Below are 23,118 nucleotides of genomic sequence, written 5' to 3' on the forward strand. Positions count from 1 at the left end.
ATATTTCATTTCTTTTAATAAATACTGTTATGTGATTTATAGCAAATATATCAGTAATATTACTTTTTAAATTATATTGGAAAAAAAAACTTTAACAATGGACCGAATTATTATGTTCATATTATAGTCTAATCTAACTAGAGCCTTTGAAACATATCAATAACAGTGAAGTAGAAATATATAGTAACTCCTTAACATACAAAAATTGCTATTTTAGTTTGAAAAATTACATGACTATCCAACTGTTTAGATAATTGCTTTTTATTTGATAAGAATTTTGCATTTTATAGTATAAATAACAACAATTATAAATAAAATTTTGATCATGAGTTAATTAACTCTTTTTCCAAAAAAAAAAATAATTAAATTAAATCCCTTTTTAAGTGATTGCTTTTGTTTGCTATATCTTTTATGTTTGCTATATTTAGTCGTTAGTCCATCTTCAAACATCTTGTGACAAATCCTATTTTTTCTTCTTTGCAAGCACAGAATGTAAGTTTTGAATATATTCCCTTCCAGGTTCTCTGATGTTGTAACACTTACATATACTAATAATCGTCGTTAGAAAAACAGTCACCTTTATAGTAACTAATTAAAAAAAATTTATTTCTTACTAGAATCGCGATAGTTGATCTTAAAATTGCGTGAATATGAATAACAATTATGGATTTTGAACTCACATGGATATGAAACTAGATATACGATTTTGAAAATGAGAAAATACAAACTGGGATATAGAATTTTTAAAAAGCGTAAATACAAATCACGATTCATAATTTTTAGATCGCGTAAATACGAATCATGATGCGTAATTTTTAGATTGCATAAATAAGAATTATGATGCATAATTTTTAGAATGCGAATCCCAACGGCTCTTTTTAAAATCACGTATAAATACGAAAATCAATGTTTGATATTATAAACCGCATGAGCAAATCAAGACCTTGAATTTTAAACTTGCGTGAATACGAATCACAATATCGGATTTTTAAATCGCGTAAATAAGAATCGCAGCGTACAATATTCAAATCGAGTGAATAAGAATCGCAACACGCAAATATGAAAAGCCATGTTTGATATTAAAAGCGTGTGATTAAGAATCGAGATATTAGCAGATTCCAGGCTTGGGAACCCTAAAGGGCTTGTCACAAAAATCGGATCTATCTGGAGGGCGGGTAAAAAATTCGGAAAATCTTATCTGCTGCGAGTTAAAGGGGAGAAAATAGCTAAAATAAGTAAAAATGAGAAAGGATTGGTAGCTATGTAGTTTGAATTTTCTGTTACTCTTTGAAAATCGGTGAATTTTCAGAAAAAGCGGAATACTTATTAAAAAAAGTGAAATTTTTAGAAAAATCTGAATTTTTGATAAAAAAGCTGAAATACAAGAGATAAAAGTGAAAAAGCGGAAAAATCTCATCCCTGAAAGTACTACAATAATAATATTGCTAAACAATATTTCATAACAACAGACTGTCTTATAATCTATGTGTAATTCAGTCCTATATTATTACGCCCAAATCTAATTTTATCTATGGCTGTTTTGTATGGATGGAATTCTTGTTCCATTAAAATAGGTTAGATTTTGTCTGGGTGAGATTATGGTCCATATCGGAATTGGAATTTCAGATAACCCAAACAAGCAACTATCACGATTAGGTCGTGATAGTGGGAATGAATTTGGAGTTTGGAATCAGTTACTTAGTTTACTAAAAAAGGGTTTGATTAACGATTACTAGATAATACAAAATAAATATGCTTAAATATATTATGTAATGCTTTAGAAAAAAGTTATTTTCTTACTGTCCAGCCTCTATGTTCTAACTCTGAGATGCGTCGAAATATCTGCTGGACGGATCTGGGTATCATTCCAAGATGGGTTTCACTCTCAGATGACGAAAAATCCACAATATTTTCTGGTCCTTCCATAGTATAAGTTTTTCCAGACCCGGTTTGACCATATGCAAAAATACACACATTGTAGCCATCAATAGCTGATTGCACAAGCTGTGAAATCTCTTCAAATACCTCGGCTTGAGGGGAAGATGGCGGAAAAACACAGTCAAAAGAGAAGTCAGATTTTTTCTAAAGCAAAATAAACCTTTTAGTTTAAAAGCTATACATTTTGTTTTCAAATAAAAATTTAATTAAATAACTCTTCATGTGCTAAAATAAGATTCAGAATATGAAGTACATAAAAATGCAACCTATTTCAATAAATGAAATTCATTAAATACATAAAAATACTAATAAAGTGAATGGATCATAGAAATATAACAGCACACATCAAAAACCTTGATTTGTCTAAAGTTCAATTTACTATTAGCTTCGGTATTTACTTTAAGAACAATTAATTAGTTTTTTTTCACCGGGTTCATACCGTTTAAAGATTTTTTTTCCTCTCTATTCTGTTAAAGAAAAGGTTTAAGGGAAATTAATTATTTCAATAAATATATTTATTGGATTTCTATCCATATCATGAGTAAAATTAAATACATCGCCCAAGTAAAGAGTTCAACAGTTACAGTCGTACATACATTTTATGTGATACACATCTTTTAAGCTAACTCTAACAGCTAATGATAAACACAAAATTCATTCAGAAGTTGCAACAGGTTTCAAACAGGCCAGACATTTTGTCAAGAAAAAACCAATTTCTTCCAGAATAGAAAATTAAAGAAATAGAAAAAACTGAAATAAACTAGACAAAATGGGAGAAACTAAAAATGACCACTACAGTTTGTTAAGCAGTGAGTATTAAAAGGATAACTTAAGTTAAAATTTATATTTTATCAAAAAGAAGAAAAAAGTTCCTGATATCTACTTTTAAAGAAAAACTATTTTCTAATTTTTACAAAATTTTAAAATCAATTTATATTGTTTAAGAAACAGTTTGAGCATTCATACTTGACATTGTTTGATTATAAAAATTAGCAAATAATTTAGTCAATTAAGGAGTATTAATAATATTTGATCAAGATATTTTAACAATTCCTTCATAATTTAGTTTTAAGTATTGGGAAACTACAATTATTTTAATTTTTTGAAAATTTTAGTTATCTTTTCAATAGCTGCTTTTTAATTTTCACATTACTTTTTTAATAATGATACAAAAAATAGTTTGGAAATTAACATTATTATTTCAACTAAATTGCAATTCATTTAAAAAAAATGTTTTTATATTCAATACTTCTATTTCAAATGAAGTTTCATCTACCGGGGTAAAATCTCTTTCCTGGTTGAGGTTAATATTTAGCAATAGAAGGTGGAATAAGATGTTTTAAAAATAAAAATTAGTCGTTATAGGATAATTAAGATAAATTTAAAGAGAGAAGGGTTGGAACTTTATAAAAAATGAAGGTATATAGAATGAAATTCAAAAGATTTTATACATAGATTTTTGAAAATTTTCATAATCAGTAAAAAAAGAAAAATTATTAACAAATAACTACTAGTGGAAATTTATTGGCATTAAGTGGCCATGAATATAACATATATTTTCTAGTGAATACGTAATTACCATCTTCCTTTTGAATAGTAAAAAATTTTGAGTTTATTTTAGAATTATAATATATTCTATAATTAATTTAAAAATAAGTTATGAATAAAAAAAACTTAAAATGTTTAAAAAACAAACCACACAACATTTTTAATTTAAATGCTTTAAATGAGGAGCACTGCAGCAATATTATTTTAAATTGAATAGAAAGATAGATAATCAAGTTTCCTTTTTTAAAATACATATATGTTGTAGGCTAATTAGAAAAATGCAGCGGTTTGCAAACTAAATTTAAAAATATTTTTTGTATTGTTTTATTAATCTTATGATGCTAATATAAATTTTGTTGTCTGTATGTGTAAGACCTAAATTTTCAAGAATATTCTTTACCTAACATGACATCGTAAGAGTCTGAGATACATTTGGACTTTCAAAGATAACAAATTGTGCTACTAATTTAAAGAAAAGAAATTTCTGCCACATCGTTTTAATTATATTAGAAACAATTATTATTCTATTATTAATCAAGTAATACATATAAAAATTAATAAAAAATAAAAATGTAACAAGGAAAATTATATTTTTTTTACGCAATCATTCAATTCTTATTAATTTTCAGTTTTGTATAAATAGACTTTAGGCAAGTAGTATAATTATGTTACAAAAATTCAAGTAAAAAATTTCAAATAAAAATTTACAAGAAAAAGTTTGAATTAACGAAAAAAAAAAAAAAAAAAAAAAAANAAAAAAAAAAAAAAAAAAAAAAAAAAAAAAAAAGCTTAAAACTTACTTCAATTTTATTGCCTTCTGATATTTGGAAAATTTCAATCATTTTTCGATTTGGAACAGATATATCAGCACATACCATGCCATTTCTCATTTCCTCATCTAATGGTGGTCGCATTCTACAAAATACTCGAATGTTGCCCTAAAAAATTGCCAAAAATAAATAAGTAAACTTTGAAGTTTGCAAACCATTATTAGAGAAAAGATGCAGGTTCATAACAAAAGGCAGAATTAAAAATTACAAAGAAAAATCTATTTGTTTTAAAATTACTCATTGGTTACTTACTATTATTGCATATTTTAATATTATTTTCAATGTTTATTGCTGTATTTTCAAGGTTTCCGCTAAAATTACACGTTTTAGCCAGATAATTATGTAACACCATAATTTCCAGGATATAATCCGCTACCCTAATTTTTAGCGAAGTAAGAAAAATAGCAGTGCATAATCTGCCTAGATCGTCAATACTGTTTCGTCAATTTCTATATTATCACTAAAATGCAATATTTCAGAAATAATGTTAAAAAAACTATAATCAATGTAATTAAATATAAGTTGAAACCCACAAGCATGAGATATTATAATAAAATTTAATTAAAAAAATTAATAAAAGCAAAATAAGTTTTAAAATATCTGCATTAAATTATGAATTCATGCATTTTATAAAAAATTGTTTGATTTGAAAATGGTATTATATTCATAACATTAATTATTTTCTAATATTTAATAAAAAACTTTATGATATGATATAATTTTTAATCATGAGTTGTCTACGAATAACTTATAACAAAATAGTACAGTGAATTTGCTTCTTTTTTCTAATGCATTTTTCTATTTTCTTTGAAGAAACTTCTCAAAAGGTCTGTGTCATTAAACTCCAATTTTAATAATTTGTATTTTTTTTTTTTTTAAGTTACCGTTTTCAAAGATGAATTAAGTTGTTACTCGATCTATCTGTAATAAAAACAGACTTGGTGAATTAGAGCACAAGAGTGGAGGAATTCCAGCATATATGCAATGGCTTATAAGCAGCAGAATATACAGGAAATTATGGCATATGTATAGATTTATGTAACGAACGCAAAAAAAGTTTTAACAAATCTTTTTATGTCATTTCTTTATATAAATTTTCCTTTTTAATTTATGATTCAAAATTAAACATATTCACACATTTTATTATTTACACCAACCTTTTTATTCTAATTTTAGATTTAAGTATACAAAAATTAACATTTTAAGTTTTTTATTTAAACCAAGCCTTGAGGAGCAAAGAAATCTCTGAACCGATTTTTTTTTAATGGGTTACAAGAATTAGAATACCTTTTTGCATGTGACTTAAGAGTTCATCTGTACTTGTTGTTTGCAAGATTTCCCTAATTTTATTTCAGAAGCACTTTCATTTTGTGTCACTTGGATACTAGCTCTTTTCATAATTATGCTTTAGTAAAAGTAGTTTACAAATGGCCTGATGTCCAAGACCTGTTTTATCCCACCTCTTGGCAACGACCTTACATACACATACAAAGTGTCGCTCAAATGCTGTGCCAAACTTTTAGAGGAGTTGGAGAACATCAGGATTAAGAATTGCATAGAAACTCATGACTGGAAATTTCATTGCATGCTACTGGAGGCACTTTTCTATTATGAGCGCTTCAAGTGCCTTTGATTTGAAACTTTTGTTTACTAAGTATCATAATTTTATGTTTTCTTACAATTATTGTCAAAAATTGCATAAAAAAGGATCAGAAATAATCAGATCAGAACAAATATAATAGAACCAGATTAAGACATTTTTTTATATAGATTAAATTATCATTTCAAGGACACACGAGTAATATCTATATATTTTAATTTTATAACCGTCGATGACTAGCAATTTTTGGTTTACAACTACTAATGTTCAACTCTATAGCCTAGTCCAGAACCAATCCAGATGACAAGGAAACTCCTGGGCCCCCAGAGGTAAGATTTGTTATGGGAGCATGGAGGACTATTTCACTTGACAGATTTAAAGTTCATCAGTCACCATTTAGTACATAGGGAATCTTCGGTGGAGGGTGGATCAAACCCACAACCTCTTGGACATGGGCCCAGTGACACAAGTAATATATTCAAATACCCTTAGCAGAGTACCATGACATTTCTACTCATGGGTTTCTGTGCAAATCTTATTAATCCTTATGATGTGCCCTACTTCCTTAAGAACGCCGACCGGCCTATGTAGGGGGCAGGGAACTGTCCTTGCAACAGAAAGGTGCTGGGTTCGAGCCCCGGGCAAGGCATGGATGTTCTTTCCTTCTCTGTACTATCTGTCCTAACTGCGGGAGCGACGTTGGCCCACCTAATATGGTGCCCCTGTAAGAGAGGTCAACAAAATTGCCCAGTAGATGCCTGAATTGATGGATGTTAACACAGACGGGCATTAGAAGAAAAAAAAACTTCCTCAAGAACTTTGTCACAATGTTTATACAACACCCTGCATATATAATCAAATTCGACAAAAATTTCAGGTTTGGAATAATTTCCTATCAAAGTGCCTCCATTGCAGCAATCATTTCATCTTCGTAGAGTACCAAAAAAAGGGGGGGAAACACACACCATAAATGTTACATTTAAAACATTTTTAAAAAAATTTAATACCTTTAATTCTTGAATGGTATTGTGAAGTTTCCTTCTAGTCGACTCTTCCTCTAACAATCTAGATTCCAAGTTGGCTATTCTTCGGTCTTTCTCAGAGTTGGACTCTATTAGCTTTCTTTTTTCTTCAATCAATTGTCTTTTCTCTTCATTCAGATTTTTAATTACACTCTAAACAGAAAATAATGGAAATTCTGATTATGATTTACAGAATTCAAAACTGAAATATAAGTGTTTATCAAAAAAGTTATATTGAATATAATATTGTCCCCTTAATGCATTTTTTCCTTTTTTGAAAGTGGAAAAAAAAAACTTTTCTGTTTTTCATAAAGATTGGTAAAAATACTGCTTTATTAGTAAGCCAATTTCATACTTATTTTATTCTGTAAAGATCCGTTCCAGTTATTACTGGGTACCAAAAAGATGAAACACCATTAAAAGGGTTAAATTCAAGCTAGAGGGAAGAGACGGATCGAGGAACGATATTGGCGAGTGAATTTTTAGAACAGCGGGTGAAAAGAGAGGAGAGAGTCTTGGGCATATTGGACAGAAAAAGGTTCCCAAATGAAGTTTTGGCTGCAATTTCATCTAAATTTAAATACAATTAGTGCTTATAGCTCATTTATTACATAATATTTTTAAAAATAAAATAATTCATCATGTTTTGTCTGCACCAATTACCATAAGCGCATAAAGCCTATTTTTTGAAATTCGTTTCTGCGAATAAGTATCTTTTCTCCATCAACTTTGCTTTTTAATACATATCTTATTTGAACTAGTTCCTCTAACCTGAACTAATTAGGTATAATTAAAATGAAGTATGGCATTGTTCTACTGTTCAACTAAACGAATTAGTATAATTTTTCCATTAATTTTGCTTTTTATAACTAAGCTTATTTTTATAGTTCCTATCATTGAAATTAATTAAGCATCATTGACGTCAATAATAGTGAGGCTATTTTTTGTGCTTCTTCCAAACCAATTAATACTATTTTTATATTAATTTTGCTTTTCAGAATATAACTTTTTTTAATTTCAATTATTATTGAATTTAAATTATTTAGTTTGATAGAACATGTTTTAAAAGCATAAGTATAAATCAGGGGTGATTGTGACGCAAAGTGAAAAACCCTGTAAATTTTATGAGCTAAAAATCGATATCAAGATGTCAATTTATGTACCATACATATTTCATATATTCTTTTGAACTAATCTTTATATTTAAATTACTTAGTAGTAAAGAGTATCACACTCATAAAGTAACTAATTCAACAAAAACTTACTTCTTACAAGAATCGGAACATTGGATTTAAAAAACGCGAAAATATAAAACGAATATTAAATTTTTAAATCGTGTAAATACGAATCATTATGCATCATTTTTAGATAGAGCGAATAGCAATTGCAATGCGTAGTTTTTAAATAACGTATAAATACAAAAACCAATGTTTAGTATTACAACAGCATGAATAGGAATCAAAATATAAATAGGAAAAATCACAAGTCTTGTTTCCAGTTATAAGACAAGGGAATAATAATTCAAAAATCACGGAATTCCGGGGTACACCTGGATTAAATCCCCCATGATTTGTAATAAAAATAAAATTAAAAAGATTATGTGCTAAACACATTAAACTAAATATATTTTTGAATAAAATTAACAAAATTATAACAGTTTAATTAAATGTTTTAAAAAATTCAATACTGTAACATTCTTTAAAAACATATTTCGTCTTTCTAGAATAAAAAACATAATAAAAAAGGAATTTTTTGTATTATTTAAATATGCAATTTCTTCATGATTAAAAATTGAATTTAATGAAATATTTTTTATCAACTGTTTGAAATAAAATAAATGCTTAACGTAAAAATAAAACTCAGCTAAACATTTTTAGCATTATGAGTTCTGTGATTTCACACACTTAAATTATAATACAGAAATTAAAGTACTTACTTCTGAGGCATCTAGTTGAGTCTGAACAACTAATTTGTTACTGGTGAGGCTAGAAATATTTAGTCTCAAAGCGGATACTTCCTGATCATGGGCATTTAGGAAATCATTGTACTTCTTATTCAGTTCCTCTAATTTTGACGAAAGACATTCTTTTTCTTTTACAACCACCTCACATTCGTCTGACTTTTTCCTAAAATTAAAAAAAAGAAAGAAAAAAAAAGTGTTAGATTCTCATATTTCAAAAAAAAAAAAAAAAGTATTAAGTTTGCTCAAATAAATATTTGGGAAAGTGAATAGCATCAGAAAGATAAACAGTGTTATCATTTAGGGTATTAAAAGAAGATAAAAGGAGAGCAATGGCTACAACATTTACTAATTAACCAGTTCATATAAGAGCAATTTAAGCGAATGTAAAGACGTGCGAAGAAGGATGTTTTCAGTACAGAGCAACATGAAACAGTAAGACTTTTAATAGAAGAGGATTGCAATGTTCCTTCACTAAGTCAAAGTTTGCATAATTGTCACAAGATGACCATTCAGACTATGGTTGATTATTTAATAAATAATTCATTGGAGATCATGGCATTTGTTTGCCCTAGGTCTTGGTAGATCCAATATTAATGTAAACCATTAAGAAGTACTTTTATATTATTCGTTTACACCCTAAACACACCACAGCATTTTTTTTTTCCATTTAAGAGATAAAATTAAAAGGAATACCACTTTCACTTAATGACCTAATATCTTTAATTATACTTCAAACATGAAAAAAAAAATCACAGGAAGTTTTAAGTTTAAATTAATTCTTATAAATTTAAACCTAAATTAAATTTAATGCTTAGGATAAAGTTTCAAAGGGTTAAATTAATTAGGTTCAAATTTCAATGTAATCTCCTTTTAGCAAGAAACATTTTCCCCAGTATTTTGGAGAAAGTCACTACCACTGGATGTTCCAAAAAGTTCTCCTCATTAGTGAATGGTAGAGATGGATAATACCAATTTTAATGGTATCAGTTATGAAAACTTGATACCTTAAGTATCAGATACATATTAATCTTAGTTTTTAGATCTTAAATTTAAAAGTGAGGGTTAAAAAGTATTAATTGTGACCAACACTTGCAGGCCGATTTCACTGTCTTCACTTTTTCACAGCAGGATCCTCCTTAAAAATACACAGTTATTAATTTTTCTGGAGTATAGTGAAGTATCCTTGTCATCTATTGTAATTTATATATGCAGAAATTTGTTGGAATTGCACCAAAAAAGTTATTAAACAACCTTGGAATGATTCAAGACAGGCATCTTTCTAAAAAGTTTTTCCCACTCAATTTTTCATGGAAAATGGAAAGTATTGGTAATTAATTTACTTTATTTTTTTTTAAAAATTTTACGATAAAACTAAAAAGAAAATGTTCTCTGTTTAAAATTCTAAAAAAAACCTCTAATATTCGAGAGATAGATATAACATCTGCTAATAATACTAAATAAATATTGAATCTTATTTTGTATTATAATGGATTTGCTTTGATTGTTGTTTAAACAGTTTTCTTCAAAAAAATATTTTGTTCAAATTTATATTACTCTATAAAATGTGTATATTTTATTTTGCGTTTTCATTCTGTACGCACTACATTTTTTTTGGTAAGAATTCATATCCCCCATATTTATGTAACATATATATATACATATTGATAAATTAATCATTAGGAAAAATGAAAAAAGTTTTTTTTTAAAGTATGTTTTTTTGTTTTTAAATAAATTTATATAATTAAAAGTATTTAATTTCATGCAAATATGTTATTAGGTTAACTGATAAAAAAATTTAGTGCTTAGGACACTAATGTTTTTATAGAAATTATCATATTTGCTGCTAACATAACTAAAAATGAAAATGGCCCATCGTTAATCAACCGGCCGTACGAGTGGCCCTCTACTCAAAAATATTATGCACCCCTAAATTAAAGTTTGTTTCCTCCAATCTGTATAACAATGAAACTGAATGTGTAAAATTGAATTTTAATAGTCTTATGAGAAATTACACTTTCTGAAAACAAGACTTTTTTTAACATGAGTATCAACGTTTGGATTTTCTAAGACTTATGTATGACCCTCATACTACAACAAATTTTTTTTTAAAAAAAGTATAACAATCAAATGTTATGCAATACTAGCAATAGTTATGAATACCATAAATATGAAATATCTGCACAAATATAATTATATACCAATTATTAAAGGAAGTGGAAAATAATTGTATTTATAATTACTTCAACTTTTTCTGTAACTCTGATATTTGCACCATAGCTTCTTCTGACTCACAGGACTTTATCTGAACATCTTTGTTCAAGAGAGAGTTGTCACTTTCAAGAGCAGCAATACGTTGGTTATTGATGGCAAGCTGTTCGAGTAGAGTAGTATTTTGCTTCTGTGTTTCCTTAAATGTTTCTTCCATATCTTGTATGCGACCTTTTAGATCCCATGGCTGCCTTTTAGGAGGCTTAGAGACAGTAACTGCCCTACTACTTTTTGCAAGATTTAAAGCTGGCATACTACCTCGCATTAGATTGCTGTCTGGAATCGGTTTTAGAGCTGCAAATAAATTATTAAATATAATACAAAAATGTTGAATGAAAATAAACATAGTAAAATGCAGAGTTATGTTTTTTTTTCAGGACACAGAAAAAAAAATTTGATGAAACTAAAAAGGATGACTAGTTGTTTACAAATTAAAAACAAGAATAGTTTTGATATAAAAAAAATTAATACAACAGTATCAGAAAATTATAAACTTGTACTTTTTATTTTAAAATTTTGTCAAAATCTATATATATCTAAGAAAAGAGTTGAGTGTTTATACTTAATATTTGATAATAAAAATAAGTATGCCATTCATATGTCATATAAGTATGCTATTTATATGTCAGTTGAATGTAATTGGCTATTTCGATCATGATTTATTAGGTTACTTTACATGATTTGTTACTTTAATTACATTTACAAAATTTGATTATAGTTAAACAGTTCTTTATATCAATACAAAATTAGGTTTTACTGCATTATTTTACATAAAACATTGAACAAAACCATATTTTTTTTTAATTTCTTAATTTTTTTTTCTGCCGATTTATGGCATTTTAGCTTATACATATTTAAAAATATGTATATATATATATATTTTTTTAATAAACAGTTTGGAAGCTAATTATAATATTTAAACTAGATTACAATTACAAATTGTTTCCACTAAAGAGGAATTTTGCCACTCCTTATAAATGAACAAATAATGTGAATACATAGTTATATACATATTATACCATTGGAAAAATAGAATTTTTATACCATTCTTTTTAGCAATGTCTGAGAAACCAGCATTTTTTATGAAAATTCTTGAACCAGATACAGCTCTCTTTTTATTGGAGGTCGTCGAAGAAACTTCAACTCTAAGTTTCTTTACGGCAGGTTGGTTACCTTGATTACCAGACTGAAATAACAAAAAAAATCGATTTTAGCTTTTTAAACAATCAAACAACTTATGCAAATTTAAACAAATACTTTTTGCTAAAAAATAAAACTTCATTGAATATGGAGGGGGGAAAAACATCTTCTGAGGAGGAAACAAAATTATCAATCTTTAATTGAGCTACCATTTGTCAGATATTACAGCAGAGCCTTGCTAATCCGAACTAATACTGTTACCGGTGTTGATGACAGGAATTTATATCATCAGAAATCTCAAATGTTAGTGGTGTTTCACACGTCTTTTGTTGGCGTAAAAGCAAAATTGTTTTAAAGCAGGGATGTTATGAATATTCGGTGGGCTAAATATTCGGTAAAGTATTACTTGGGAAATTATTTTTCGACTAAGTTTACTTTGAGGGGATATTTGAATAGATATAATAGAGAATAATCTGAAAGTGCACTTTTTACTATACATTATTAGAAATTATTTTTACACATATTTGTTAAGTTTTAAAATTTATTAAATTATGTTCTAAAAGATAAATGGAAAAGTGAAGAATTGAAACTAGATTACTTTATACTGAACCATGAATTTTGAATTGGTGATTTATGTTTTACAAATTGAGAACTTCTTTTTATGTCTTTTTTGCTGCATTAACTACAGTTTAGGATTTTAATGGAACATTTCTGATAGACTTAATTTTTTTATTGTCACTTTTTTTCTGTATGGTAAGACAGATAATCGGGAACAATGAAAACTGTGATTTTCAACATCAAAATTATAATTCAGAACTAAGAACAATTTTTTTTAATTCTGTTTCTCTTTAGCTTTCTTATTAACTTTTCTCTTTCTCAGCTATTTTTATTGAGACATCATTTCTGAAAGAGCGTATCTAATGAACGCTGCATGGTCACTTTAAAAAAAAAAAAAAAAAGATGGCAAGATTAAAAAGTTGAATTGATATTTTTAGCGTTAACTCTTTCATTTAAAAATTACGAAAGATTTTTGTTTTGTTTATATCTAGCTTTTGTCTTAAAAAACATTTGTTTTTATAAACATTTTTATTATGACATAGTAATTAAGAGGGTTTTTATTAGATTTCAAACTCAAATACAGTAATTAGAAAACTGAGATGTCTCGCTTTGAAAGTTTCTTTCAAAAATGAAGAAATGTTACTATTCGGCCAAATCACTATTCGTTACATTTCCATTTTAAAGATACAGCAAATTATGCTATTAGTTGACCCCTTTTTGACGTTTATCACCTATCTTAGCATGAACTAAACAAGATTATAAACAATTACAAACATTTAAAAAGGACTTTTTATGATGTTTTAATGCAAATTTAGAATACACATGTACAACTATAGAACTCGAGATGGGAATCTATTTTACTGCTGAATTTTACATGTTCTTCATTTTAAATGGAATCTATATTTTGTTTTTCTTTAATATTATTCCCAATGTGGTTATTTGTTTCAGTTACTTTATGAATATTTTTACCAGGGTTGGAGTTTTTGCCGGCAAAAAGGGGTTTTTGCCAGGACAGTGGCAAAAACCTGGTAAAAACCAAATTATCTAAATTGCTGATTAAATATTATTACAAAATACTTGAAACAAATTTAAATCAATCATAAGGAATAATAATTTTGATACATTACATGAAAAAATTATTTTTAACATATTAATAATTAATATACCTAAGGGTAATAATTTTTAAAAGATTGAAAGTTTTTGATCTCTTTTCATTTTAGAATCCTAAAATAAATGTTTTTTTACAAATAAATATTATTATTTGTATAATACTATTATTTATTATAAAAAATTATTATTCGTACAATAATTAACTACACATGTTGACAGATATTTTATGCTTTAAATTATATTTGTATTAATTTAAAATAAGTTCATTTCACTGGAAAAAAGAGAATAATCACAAATTTTCCAATCAATAATGTTTTAAACTACTAAAATGATACATTATCATTTAATTATGGAATAATACTTTTGTTAATTTTTTTGTAAATATTTATATTCATAGTATATACAGTACAGAACCCATTATCCGGAAATCAGAAAACCGGAAAACCAAGAAACCGGAACGAAATTCGATAAATATTCCCGTTATTTTAAAAAAAAAATTTTTTTTTTTCCTCTTAAGATTTTAGGATTTTTCTTTCTTTTTTGAAAGATGTTTACCTTACCATCATTTTGGAAATAATCATTAGTGTATTACTTCATCGTTTTTTCTTCTTTTTAAGATTATTTCCAAATATTTTTTTTTTTAGTTGAGTTTGACAACGAAAAAAACGGCTTTTTTTTGCAATTCAGAAAACCGGAAAAATCAGTTATCCGGAATAGCGATGGTCCCGATCGTTCCGGATAATCGGTTCCCTACTGTATTTCAATTTTAGGAATAATTTTGTATCAAAAATGTGTTTTTGTCCTCTCATCTTGGAAAATATAGGTTTTTGCCACTTTGCTTGGCAAAAACCTGTTTTTGCCAGGACGGTTTTTACCGGTATTTACCATGGTTTTTTCCACCTGCTGCAAAATCTTGCCAACCCTGATTTTTACTAAGATAATTTTCACTTATGACTATTAGGAGGTTAAATCTGCTTACAGGGGCCTGTCTAGGTTTTTCTGAGAGGTACCTATTTTGTGAAAATTTAGACATAATTTGTGAAAATTAAACATTATATTTAAAAATCAGCACAAAAATATGGATTTATTGTTTATTACTGGATACAAAATAAAAATTTTAAGAAAAAGTATTTTGTGAAACAACCGTTTTTCCGAATCTTGAATTTGTGAAGGTTCCGCTAAACGGTAGTAAATTTGGCCTGGACAGACCCCTGGCTTAGAATATCTGAAATTTGTAAGATTTCTACTGAAATCGAAAAAATAAAATAACTTCGAAACTGATACCTGATTTTCTACTGATCTTTTAACAGTTTGACTTCCTATAGGTCTTCTAAAAGCATTTTCATCTTGAATCTGTGAAGGTTGCTTGGTCAATCCTATATGTGGAATACGACTCATAATTGTATATATCTGAAAAAGAGAGTTAAAATGTCTATTATTCAGATATGAAAATAAATGGTTTGTTCTTTCAAAAATATCAGATTTCATTTAGATACATCCTACTAAAAAGATAAAATTTAATAATAAGAATTCTAACTTAGCAATCTATTTTCGAGGAAGATTGAGTATTGAAATTGCTGTTTTGTTAGGCATTATTATATTTAAAAAAATTTTAAATTTTATAAACATAAAAAAACTACTTAATAAAATTAAAATTAGTTCATTCAAAAGTTACTTTCATTATGAAACTTAATAATATTACATACATTTAAAACTTGCAACAGAAATTGTGTAATAAATATTAATGAGAAAAGTTGGCATGAAAGAAATATTTTTCAAGAAAATTCACAATTTCACGTTTACAATTCCCAGGGGTAGCAGCAAAGTTTTTTAAAATTTTAGGGTAATTTTAGGAACTTTTTTCAAAAAATTTTAGGTAAATTTTAGGGGCAGTATATGATTTTGCTAGGATAAAAACAGATCACACGGTAGTTAATTACATAACAGAAGATTATTACAATTCATCCACACATATCATAAATAATTGCAAGCCATAAAATAAAGCTCTGAAATTTATTAAGTCAAGAATGAAATCTCTAAAGTGTAAAAATGAAATTTCAACTTTACATATTACCTATCAGAAATTAAGTGCATAATTCAGGAACAGGCAAAAGTGAGAATAAATCAAGAGAAAAAATAAATTAACACCAACTTGGATTTTTATTTAATTTTTACCTTCTTAATCAAAACTTTATTATTACCCTTTTCCTTACTTTATTAAGAAAAACTATTGTGTGATATTATTAGATTTCAAATCAGCAATTTATATTAGAAGTTAGAGAAAAACAAATTAATCATGATCATTTTTCTAATATATTCTTGATATGATTTGTGAGATTCTTTTACTGCCCACAATAGTGTTGTGGTGATCTTCAACACTCCTCCATAATTTCGAATGGTATCTTCGATTAGTCTAAGAGACATAATAGTATTCTCATGGTGACTCACATTAAGCATTGCTTTATTTATCGAAAAACCTCTCTCAGGATCAGAATTCCCATGTGGCAAAATTAAAACAGTTTTAATTAATGTAGTTAAATTCTTATATTTTAGATTATTGCTTTTTTATTTATATTTAGCCTATAACTCTAATTTTTTAGGAACACCAACAAAATTTTATCAGATTTTTAGGAATTTTAGGGTTTGCACATACTTTTAGGAATTTTATGAATTTTAGGGGGAATGCGACCCCTGAATTCCTATCTTTTTCTGCATTTCTCTCCTCTGTAAAATTTTTGTGGAAGTACCCATAATTAATAGCTTCCTTCAATATCCTTTTCATTATATTAATAATATTGATATAGTTTAATTGATAAAGATGTATTGTAAATTACACAGATAATTAACACCTTAATAAAATATTATAGATTTAAATTAATTAATTAATGGTCCTGTTAAATTTTCATTAATAAATTGAATTGTTAATTAGATATAATTATAAGAGCAATACAGATTTTTAAAAAAATTACTAAAATATTAAATATATTTAAAAAATTATTAGAAAATGTCACCTCAATTTGAATATGAAATTCAAATTTAGTAATTTCTATCTTTTTAGTTAAATAATTGATAAATATTAAAAAAAAAAAAACTAAAAACTAAATTAGGAAATATATAGAAAAAATCATGAGAAAATGTTGACAAAACAATTTGAATATAAAATTCAAATTTAGTAATTTCAATATATTCTTAATCAAATAATTGACAAAAGAGATTCAATAACTTACAAGAAAATGGTTAGTGCCAAAATAATTATCAAAAGTAAATTGGCATGGCCCTTCAACTCACCATTTCGACAAATCTGTGCTTAGTGAATAGAAAAGAATTTCAATTGCTTTTTAAATAAAATATAATAAAGAGATTAGTCAAAGTAGGTACTTTATTTACGTCGCACTAGAGCGACATAAAGAACGAGCTAATGGTGATGGTCTGGGAAACATCCCTGAGGTTCATTCGAAGACATGCCATTGCAATTTCGATCCCCTGCAGAGGAGATAGCTCCCTTGCTTTTTTGGTAACTTGACGACCTGCGTGCAAATTCAAGCCCCTTATGGCAGAGCAGTTTAATGAGGACCAATGCCGCACACCTTCAGTCCCTACGCAGGCTGATCAAAGTGGCCACCCATCCGCTTACTGACCGCAGCCAGTTATGAACTAAGGTTTTCTATTGGGAACTGTGTCTTTATGATCAGTCCACTGCGGGACAGAGATTAATCAAACTTTTAAATCATAACCAGGGTTGGCAAGATTTTGCCGCAGGTGGAAAAAACCATGGTAAATACCGGTAAAAACCGTCCTGGCAAAAACAGGTTTTTGCCAAGTAAATTGGCAAAAACCTATATTTTCCAAGATGAGAGGACAAAAACACATTTTTGATACAAAATTATTCCTAAAATTGAAATATATAGGGGAGAGTTGGATAAAACGGGATAGTCGGACAAAACGGGATACGTCGCCTAGGGACTAGACTGTTGCAGCTATCTAGTGGACAACGACAGAAACGTGTTATTCGACCGTGATCATATCATTCTCGGTGCGTCCCGTCTCAAGATCACTATTCGATAGAAAGTTGTAGGTCTCAGAACTTTTTTATTCTATTTTCTTGCCATTTTCTACATTTACGTACGTTGTTTTTCACATTGTACTGCCTCTATATATGGGAATAAAATTCCGGTGAGTATTAAATTTGATTAACCATTTATTTACCAATATTTTTATGTGCAGTCTATTTAATTTTCTTTGCACATTTAGGCAGCAGCCATGTTTGTTTCAAAAAGTGTCGGAGTCGGACAAAACGGGACACTTATGAGTTGGATAAAACGGGATAGAGTTTTTTATGTCCCGTTTTATCCACCTTTTTATTTGTTGGATTATTACCTTTTAAAATAGCCATATATTAATGTAGGCCTAGGCTTTTTTAACAGCTTATTTATATTAGCCACATATATTTTTGAAAAATTTAGTCTCTTTATATAGTAATGCAAAATTTGTTTATTACCGTTTATTATTAAGCATTTTATTTTCGACTCTAGGATTTCACATCTTTCTTTAGAACTAATTGTAATGTATTTCTCTGATGAAGACTTGAGCTTTTTTAAATATAAACTTCTTAATTTTCTGGATTGCTCAATTCAATTTACATCCAATTCTAAAATGAATTCCTCTCTTTGTAACTGAAGAATTTAAATGCTTGATTATTAAAGAGTCTTTCAGGGATGTTACGAGATCAATGGAGTGAATTAAAAATAAAAGTGAATTAGAAATGGAAGAAAAGGAAAGGATTATTAAACTACAAAAAAAGAACCAAGAGAATTGAAGAAAAGGCTGCTAAGAAATCTCTATTAAGAGCACAAGGCACATCTCGAGAATGAAAATTGCAAAAATAAGCCTTCATGTTTGAAAACTCATAGTCTTTAAAAACAAATGTAGCATCATATTTTTTTGAGTACTTACTTATAAAACAACAATCTATATAAAAGTGTTAGAACAGTAAAATCCCATGAATATAATTTATAGAAATTTTGCTTTGCAGTTCTCTGTCAGTTAATTATGCTTTTCACTTAGTTTTATGCAAAAAATTAAACATTGTAAACCCTATCCCGTTTTATCCAACCCAGGTATGCTAAAACGGGATATGTAAGAGTTTGGAAATTAATTTTTTTTTCTATTTCACAGTCATTAAAATTAGTTTAAAATATGTTTTTTGTGTGCTTCAATAAATGCTGTAGCTACAAAAAAAATAATGTATGGTTTTCCTTAACAGATATTCCGTAGTAATTAAAAACAATAATGGTATCCCGTTTTATCCAACTCTCCCCTACTATGAATATAAATAATTACAAAAAAATTAACAAAATTATTATTCCATAATTAAATGATAATGTAATAATATATCATTTTAGTAGTTTAAAACATTATTGATTGGAAAATTTGTGATTATTCTCTTTTTTCCAGAGAAATGAACTTTTTTTAAATTAATATAACTATAATTTAAAGCATAAAATATCTATCAACATGTGTAGTTAACTATTGTACGAATAATAATTTTTTATAATAAATAATAATATTATACAAATAATATTTATTTATTTGTAAAAAAACATTTATTTTAGGATTCTAAAATGAAAAGAGATCAAAAACTTTCAATCTTTTAAAAATTATTACCCTTATATTAATTAGTAATATGCTAAAAATAATTTTTTCATGTAATGTATCAAAATTATTATTCCTTATGATTGAGTTAAATTTGTTTCAAGTATTTTGTAATAATATTTAATCAGCTGTTTAGATAATTTGGTTTTTACCGGTTTTTACCAGTTTTTGCCACTGTCCTGGCAAAAACCCCTTTTTGCCGGCAAAAATTCCAACCCTGATCATAACCATGAAAGAAATTTGACTATATTTTTATCATTATCACTGATGTAATTAAAATCATCTTAAATAAATAGTAAGAAGAGATCAGTTCAAACTTTTAAAACAGCTAATCATAATTTTAAGTTTTTCTGTAAATAACATCCTGTTTGGATTTGAACTAAGTTACATAAATTTTAACCTCAAAAATTTACAGCACCCTGTAAATAACGAAGGTTTATTCTCTCAATTCATTAACTTCTGCCTTATTATTAAGCAATACTTTTCATTAAAATATTTATTACTTAATAGTATGTTTTATTTAAAATATTCATGAGGAGTAAAAAAAAAAAATTATATACTTTCAAAAAAATAAAATAGACAAAATGTCATTCTGACCCATCTTTTAAACACACATATCTGTAAACTATCGGTAAGTAATTTACTACAACTGTAAGCAATATACTATTTGGGTTATTCTCACAAAAAGGTGATTTTTCTAGCCCCTTAGTTATAAATATTAGGAAATACAGCAGATTTCTTAATATTTTTCTTCATCATTTTTCGTAAAGTTCAAACTAATCAATCATATGCATTTCTGCTAAATGAATTTAATATTTCGTTCTTATTTTTTAAAAAACAAACATCAAAATCCCCTCCATGAACGTCCTTATGTCTGTGACACAAAATAATTATTAATGGCTGTTAAACAATTTAAATATTTTTTCAATCATCCATCAAAAATGAAGTCTTTGTTTTTTTTAAATTTGCAAGTTTAAAATCTATTTGGCATCTTGGCGATTGTAGGTGGTGCAACAGATCATGATATGGAAATATCCCTTTAGGGTCAATAAGCTTAATTTCAAATTTAAAAAAATCCGTGACTTTATTGAATAATTAGTGTTTCCCTAATTTTCTTTAAGAAATTGCAAGCAAGTAATTTATGACTTATTAATAGAAAATCTATTTATAGGTGTACTACAAAATATATTACAATACATACAATTGTTATGAATACTTTCTGTTATATGTTCCAAATACAGTTTAATTTAGAAAATCAAAATATTAGCTTTAAAGAAGAAATTTTTTTTTTATTTCTTTAAATTTTGTATCTTTATTTATTTTTTAAATTTGACATTTTTGTGTTCCCTTTTAACTCTTATAAAGTATTGAACGATTAGAATATTTGCACAATGCTTTAGTAGCAAATTATTTATAACAGAAGCACATCAACTATTAACATCATATGGAGGCATTTTTCAAAACTCAAGAATTAGGTTGAAACAAAATAGTGTTTAACGAATAATATAGTTTAATTGATAAAGATACACACATAACAAAATAGATTAATCGGAACTTACAGCACTTATTTTCAAAACATAAAGCACAGAACTTATTTCATATCACTATATTCAAATAAATACGTTAATGTTTACAGAAATAAAATCGGTTATATTCACCATTGAAATTCGCGGTTGGCGATAGAGATGCTATGCTTTCATTTGATTCGATAAAACTTTCAGCACAGGTTGACTTTTACTGTAACACTTGACGCAAAATCCTTTAAGGAATCATTTTTACTGCCCATAATTTGTTGCTTTTTCAGCATATGAATTCGAAAATTCACCAATCAGATTCGCATTTGCATCAAATGAGATCGGCCCTTAATGCCAATATATATGCAATGTAGAAGAGATTAAAATAATCTCTTTTAACTAATTAATTTAGTGACCAAATATTTTAAAATAAGTTTTGTTTAATATTCTATACCTTTTAAATAAATGTAATTGCAATTTTAAAATAAATTAAAGTATTTCTATTCAAAAAGAAATGTTGCTTGGCAACGAATTTTTTTGTGTACAACTAAACTCGGAGGAAAATATTAGCAGAAAAAGAACAAGAGAAAAATCGTGCATTGCGTTTGAAGAATCCGACATCAAGCATGTTAGCGGTAAAATAGTTTGTTATTTATATCATTTAATGTTAGAAATTAAATTGGTTCTTCTAATAACGTAACATCTTTTTGGATTGGATATGCTATTTTTCTTTTCAGTTAATGCATACGATCATTTGTTTACTCAATTCTAATTTGCCGGTAAAATGCATTGCAACATGAACAGTTACACTTTTTAAGAACAACAAAATGTTTATTCAATAAAATTTCTGATTTTTGTACAAAATAGGACCAATTGAACTTGATTACTGATTAATCTTCCTTTGTTTAATGTTTGAATTGAAGAGTCAAACAATAATAATAAAACATTTACTTTTAAAAACAAATATTCTCTAGTAGATTTAATTATCAATATGTTATCAGTTCTATGCTTATTTTACCTTTTCAATATTGTTCAGATAAAATTACGACATAATTTGAGTAAAAGGGTTTTGAACAGGACGGTTTAAACCGTGGATTAATCCATTCTGCCCTAAACCTTGCCAATCCTGATTTAAGTACTTTACTGAATTTATGTACTGTTTAAAATAATTAAAATTGAAACAAAACCCTTGTGGCACAAAATGAGATTCAACATTCAGTAGGGAATATACTTCAACTTTAAAACATTCATTTTAAATAAATAATAAAAAATTTTATTATAGTATTGAATGTATATAAATTTTTTAAAATACGTGGAGAAGCATAGTAATAACTGTTAATAAACTATCGATAATCACTTTGTATTTACGTCAAAAAAAGTACAAATAAAGTTCTTCAAAATGATATATATTTTTTAATCTGAGGTTCGAAATTTTAGGATCATAATAGGGTACTAAAAATATCTGGTCTTTCAAAACCATCTAGACATGCGTAGCAATAATTACCAAAATAATGATTCAAAAATAATTTGGCTTTGCGATAAATTGGCACAAATAGACCATGTCATACTTTTTTAATCTAAATAATTGCTTCGATACTTGAGATTCATAATATTGTGTTAAAAATATTGACATTTTAAAAATCGCTAGGAAATTCATAGTAATAACTGTTAAAAAAGGGATTAAAAATTATTTGAATTGGTAAGAAAGTTTGCAAAAATAAAGCATGTCAAAAAGTGTTTATTAAAATGCATGTTTATTAAAATACTTGCAAAATATATGTTATTGAAATTAAGTTTATTAAAAATATTTTAAGACGTGAAAGCGTATTTTAAAAAACATTTTAGAAATTATGTGGAAATGCGTAGCAGTAACTACCAAAAAATGATTGAAAATATCGAAGGCAGGGTTTAGGACAGAATGGATTATTTAAACCGTCCTGTCCAAAACCCTTTTACTCAAATTATGTCACAAATT

At 27.1% G+C, this 23,118-nt stretch overlaps 2 protein-coding genes across 4 annotated transcripts in view; one reads left to right on the forward strand and one right to left on the reverse strand.

Annotated features, from left to right (window-relative positions):
* LOC107451800 (carboxy-terminal kinesin 2) overlaps positions 1 to 21,310 on the reverse strand; it is a gene marked incomplete in the record, with an annotated part of 36,653 nt that extends 15,343 nt beyond the window's left edge. The window contains 8 exon segments of the mRNA XM_071182288.1: positions 1,801 to 2,082; positions 4,287 to 4,424; positions 6,924 to 7,091; positions 8,875 to 9,064; positions 11,142 to 11,463; positions 12,214 to 12,355; positions 15,262 to 15,387; positions 21,189 to 21,310. Coding sequence (XP_071038389.1) covers positions 1,801 to 2,082; positions 4,287 to 4,424; positions 6,924 to 7,091; positions 8,875 to 9,064; positions 11,142 to 11,463; positions 12,214 to 12,355; positions 15,262 to 15,375 — 1,356 coding nt within the window.
* The window catches only part of LOC107451799 (RuvB-like helicase 2 rept), a 164,504-nt gene that overhangs the window by 123,372 nt on the left and 18,014 nt on the right, over positions 1 to 23,118 (forward strand). Inside the window, exon 1 of one of the 3 annotated variants that reach the window (XM_016068019.4) lies at positions 21,646 to 21,778. The exons of 1 other annotated variant lie outside the window; for it this stretch is intronic. In XM_016068019.4, coding sequence (XP_015923505.3) covers positions 21,770 to 21,778 — 9 coding nt within the window. In that variant the 5' untranslated portion in view covers positions 21,646 to 21,769. Of the gene's footprint in view, positions 1 to 21,645; positions 21,923 to 23,118 lie in introns of those variants that run through there. One more of the 3 variants, XM_043044567.2, reaches the window with a different exon arrangement.

This window comes from Parasteatoda tepidariorum, chromosome 6 (assembly GCF_043381705.1).
Source record: "Parasteatoda tepidariorum isolate YZ-2023 chromosome 6, CAS_Ptep_4.0, whole genome shotgun sequence".
In the NCBI taxonomy this organism is placed as follows: Eukaryota; Metazoa; Arthropoda; class Arachnida; order Araneae; family Theridiidae; genus Parasteatoda; species Parasteatoda tepidariorum.